Here is a 5,011-nt window from a genome sequence, read left to right on the forward strand (position 1 = left end):
GATGCAGGCCCCGTGGACAGGGAGCCCCAGATGTCCACTTGCCGCCCACCAGCACCCAGGTATCCAACAGAACCAGGGGACGATATCGAAAGAGCAAGTGAAGCGGAAATTTAAAGCCCCTCTGCTAATAATAACAGTATAAATAACTGAAGACATCTTGTAAACAGTGCGGTCATAACCCCGAAACATTAAACAGCTCGGTGGGATCTGGCGCATCAGCTGCCGACTGCCGTTGCCGGTGCAGGGAGAGCACCCTGCACTCCTGTTTATCTCAGCCCAATCTCCTGCAGGCGCCCTAAGCAACAGAAGGGAGATGTTTGCACTAAAATCCCTGGCACCTCAATCTGGACAAAAATCCTCAGCCCCACACTGATCTGTCAATAAGCCAGCTCGACACTCCCACTGCAGCCCCGCAGGAAGGCCCACGCCGGTTCTTCAGGAAGGTTAAAACCCACGGCTTTGTGGTTATTCGACAAAAAAAGAGAGGCAAGGCAGCTTCTTTCTCTCGCTGCTCTCCTTCTCCCTGCCGAGCTCATAGCTGCCCCTCCTTGTGGGGTTCAGTGTGAAGATGCTGTACCAACTGTTCCCCCCACTCATTCTCCCTGGCGTAGGGCTGGACCCCCTGCCTCACTGCAGGAAGCCAGGTGCGGTGCTCCCACTGCCTTGTGAGTTGGAAACGAAAAGTACACCGCTCCATGTTCAATGGAAAGGAAGGTTTATTCACAGAAATAGAGCAAAAACCTGCTTGAAGAAAATATATCTATATATCTTTAGGGCAAATGAGTTCATAGAGATGACTGTCAAAGTCAGTCTTTTTTCTAGGCATCTACATATTCCACAGGTCTCAGACAAAAGATACACGTGTTGTAGGTTTTGTTTGATCTCTGCCTTTCCTCTAGTAGCTCTTGAACCAGCAAGGCTGTTGTTGCAGGACACTCGACTGCACACGCACTCAATAAAGTTAAATAGAGTCGGGCTCTCCCGGGGTGGAGTCTCTGCGTTCAGTCTCCGCGGTGCCGTGCCGACAGAGCGCTCTCCCGTCTCCCTGCCCGGGCCCGGGGCAGCAGCGGGGCAAAGCGGGGCCCTGCCCGCGCCCGTGCCCCCTCCCCGGCCGCACGGGGCCGGTGCTGGCGGGGCCGGGGGTTCAGGATGCCGTCGGGCCGCACAAGCGGTTTGTGTTCACCACTTCTTTCAGGTCACTCTCGGGTTTGCCGGCTACCATAAAAGGCCAGGTCTGTAGCCAGGAAAAGACACGGGTGGTAAGGGGGTTACATACATGAAAAGGCACATCGCGATGCTCAATGAGCCTCAGCGGCAACCCCGGCATCCACCGCCTTGACCGGGGCACGGCTTCAGCTAGGATCCTGTTTTCTTTCCTCGCCTCCCAGCCGCAGCCGGCTCTCTCCGGGAATCGCACTCACCTTGGGAGCAAGGCACACTGCTTGATTCACTTTGAGCCGAGCTGCTCTGGGCACTCTATGTGCTGTTATCAGGTCGTGAGCAGCGTGGGGGCTGCTCGCAGTGCTGGGGTTTCCTACGAGAGCCGGGTCCCATGAGAGAGTCCCATGGGGTGAGCCCAGCAGCTGAAGACCACCCCTGGTTTGCATCCCTTGCATATATATACAGCTAGAAACTAGATGTTTCTGCTGGGGAGACCCGGGGGGCTACTGGAGAGTGCTTTCTGGGGCAGCCACGCAGCCCTCCGAGGGGTCTGAACATTATGTCTGAACGTCTGAACATTTCTTCTGTGTGAGTTCACATGGGGGGGTGAAATATGTCCTGGACCCAGCAACTCTGAGCGATTGGGCACAAAGCCTCCAAAGCTCTATCTTTAAAAGACTGCGGCTTGAGTTTTGTTATGGCAGGAAACTTTATGATAAAGCAGACAGACTGCGTAAATCCTGGGTCTTTTCTCTGCCTGAGCCCTTCCTAAAACATACCATTCTCTATCCAAATTCTTATACCTTCCCATCTGAAGGTAGAAAGCTTGTCTCTCTCAGGCATTTCAGGCACAATGCTCCTGCCTTTCTGCTGCCACTTCTGGATGGGACAGCAGGGACTAGTGGAGGGGACTGGGACATTCAGCTCCTGAGATACAGGAAAGGAAGGCAGCTGGGAGCCTGTCCCCGTGCTCCACTACTCCTCGTACCCTGTGGCTAGGCACCAGACCCTCTGTGAGAAGGATGTGAAGGTTTCTCCGTGGACATGCCCCGTCCCAACTCCTCACCCCCCTCTCCCCATCCACACACACAGGAGTGCCTGGCCCTGGCGGGCTGTGACTTACCAGGTTGACTGGGTGGATGTAGCCATTTTCATACTTGTCGTTGGCCAGAATTTGCCTCAGGTGTGCAATGTAGCTGGAGGCCAGCCTCAAGGTGTCCAGTTTGGAAAGCTTGGTGTCTGGGGGCACCCAGGGCAGGGTGGTCTTAAGCCTGGAGAAGGCTTTGCTAAGGACCCTCATCCTTGCCCTCTCCCTGGCGTTGGCAGCGTTTCTCTGGACCTGCTTTCCTTCCTGGCTCACACCATTTAAAGGGCTCTTCTTGGGGGGAGCCTTCTTCCTCTTTCCCGAGGCCCCTCTCCCTTTCTGAGGGGAGCCATTCTCGCCATTGGATCCCTCCTCGTTGCTCTCGTTGGACGCCCCGAACTCTTTGTTAGTATCCATTTTCAGGCCATCGCACTCCAGCATTTCCACCTCTTGCAGATCTTCCACATCACTGAGGGACCCAGTGGACATGGTCTGGAAGATGCCAAAGGGCTGGCGGGAAAGGGGGCGGAGGGGAGGAAGGGGAGCTCCCCAGACCTACGTGGTGGCAGTGGAGGAGAGAAGGGGCGCAGCACTTTCCTCCCCTTCTCTCCCCCCTCCAGCACTAAGATGTGATACAGGTCCAGAGAGGACCCCCACCCTCCCGCCCCCCAACCCTGCTCTGCCTGTGTTTGAGGGAAGGAGTGAGTGAGTGTGTGTGAGCGGGAGAGAGAGAAAGCTGAGGAATTTAGTGAGGACACTAGTAATTTATCTGGGGGATAGGAGAGGCGGATCCAGCCCAGGGGAGGGGCCCTGCCTGCTGAGCACACCACATCCCCAATCACAGACCTTTGCACAGGACAGGGAGTTAGGTATCCCAGCAAGCGCTTGCAGAGAGCTCAGGACTGGGATTGAAATCTTCGTAACTGGAGCAAAGCAACTTTCTCTCTCCCTCTTTCTCTCCTCCCTGTCTTTCTATCCTCCCCCTTCCTCCTCCTCTTTTCCTTCCCCACTTCCCTTTCCAGCCAGGGCTGCTCTCCTCCTCCCTGCCTCCTCCATGACCCATGCGGCTGGTGTCACAATTCTTGACGAAAGCCAAAATGGGTCATGAGCAGAGATCCACCAGCAAAAGCCTTCCAGGGAGCTTTGTGATGCGTGCCGTCTAAATGCTGTCCTGTAACCTAATCTGAGGGAGATTTGTGGATGATTATACTGGAGAGTGCATCCTGTCCAGCTACTAGTGTGTTCCAGGAAAGGAGCACTTGGACCTCACTATTGCAGCCTGAGCTCTGGAAGCAGAAGGAGATGATTTTTTCCAGGCTTCCCACTGGACCTCCAGGGCATCCCAGTCCTCTTGCTTCACCCAAACTCCCCCAGTGTGCTGGGTGCTGGGGACCCTGCATCCCACAGAAACAGGCCGGGCACCACGCCACTGCTGGGGCCAGTGGGGCTGTGGGTGCTGGAGGAGAGGAGGAGGGAGCTCCTGGAGGGTAGCGATCACATCAAGCACCCAAAGTTTTGTGGCAGAGCAGGAGCTGGAGTTACAGTCTGTTTCATGTCGGCAAAATTCTGCTTGTTGCTTGGTGCATACTCAAACATCAGCAAGTTTTGCCTGAGTAAACAGGCAAGACAAGGCCCCTGGCTGTGGGGCTGCACAAACAAGAACGTCAGGACTTGCTCTGTAGCTGCTGGAGTTGAAGAGGAGTTTTACCAAAAGTGTGAATGAGCATATTTCTGTGTAGCTTGAATGAAGAGCTGCTCAGTGCATTCGTGATCAGTACATACATAGTCTGAAGAAAACGCTTTCTGAAGCATTTAGGCAAGGCCTAGCTCTTCTTCCTCACCATGATCAACTTGGTAAAATTTTCAGCTGGACTCATCTGTGGAGCCTGAAGAGCCATCCCCAGTAACACCTTCCTTCTTCACACACCTCATAGCCCCCTCAACCTTCTCAGCAGCCAGGATATTCAATGCAGGAGCTGTGGCACTGAGCTCCTGCACATGGCTCTCTCTGGACACACATCCATCATGACTGATCTCATGGCAGGGGAAAATCCAACTATTCAGCTGTCCATCTGAGGATTGGCATAGCTCCGGGCAAAAATGCACAACCCAAGATGTTGCTGTGGCACACAGCAGCTCCAGAGTTAATCCATGGTAACCAAAGCCGGAGGAAGGTCTTGTACTCACCCACGGGAGCACCATATCAGGATTTCTGCATGCACTAAACAAAAAAATAACTAACCAAACAAAAACGTGGAGGGCCAAATTAGCACCTGCTAAGTCCTATAAACTCTCATCAGATTAAAATTTCAGTAGGATGCGGGGTGCTCTTTTTGACAACTAGCAAGCAAGGCTTTCCTCTCCCTCTATCCATCTTGATTTGTTAGCTTGGTAATCTAGAAGGAGAAGAGCCAATCTAAACTTTAAACCATCTCTTCACCATTTGGCTGGAAGATAGCACCTTCCCCTCACAATGGGATAAGTACATTAAGATATCATATCTCCAACCCCCAGGCCCTTGGGAATTCACTAACCTCTAACGTCATGTTATGCTAACCGTGCCCTGTTTGTGTTTTCTCTGTGTATAAACCAAACAGATTGTCAGCATATCAGACCTGATTAATGAATTAGATTTTTTTTTTTCTCCTTTCAGATACAAATTATTACTAATCACCAGTGTGGAGATTTATGAGCCTCCTTATTTTCTAGGCTTGATTGTTGTTTGTGCAGGTGGAGATTTAAATGGCTGCATCCACTGCAGAGATT

General features: G+C 52.8%; 1 protein-coding gene across 1 annotated transcript; it reads right to left on the bottom strand.

Moving 5' to 3' along the window:
• Nucleotides 1-1,144: 1,144 nt before the first annotated feature.
• Nucleotides 1,145-2,734, bottom strand: TCF21 (transcription factor 21; the record flags this gene model as incomplete). Its single annotated transcript, XM_079532735.1, has 2 exons — nucleotides 1,145-1,234; nucleotides 2,285-2,734. 2 exons carry the CDS (start codon nucleotides 2,732-2,734, stop codon nucleotides 1,145-1,147), a joined length of 540 nt encoding a protein of 179 aa, XP_079388861.1.
• Nucleotides 2,735-5,011: the final 2,277 nt, after the last annotated feature.

The sequence above is a fragment of the Tetrao urogallus genome (genome assembly GCF_951394365.1).
Source record: "Tetrao urogallus genome assembly, chromosome: 2".
Taxonomy (NCBI): Eukaryota; Metazoa; Chordata; class Aves; order Galliformes; family Phasianidae; genus Tetrao; species Tetrao urogallus.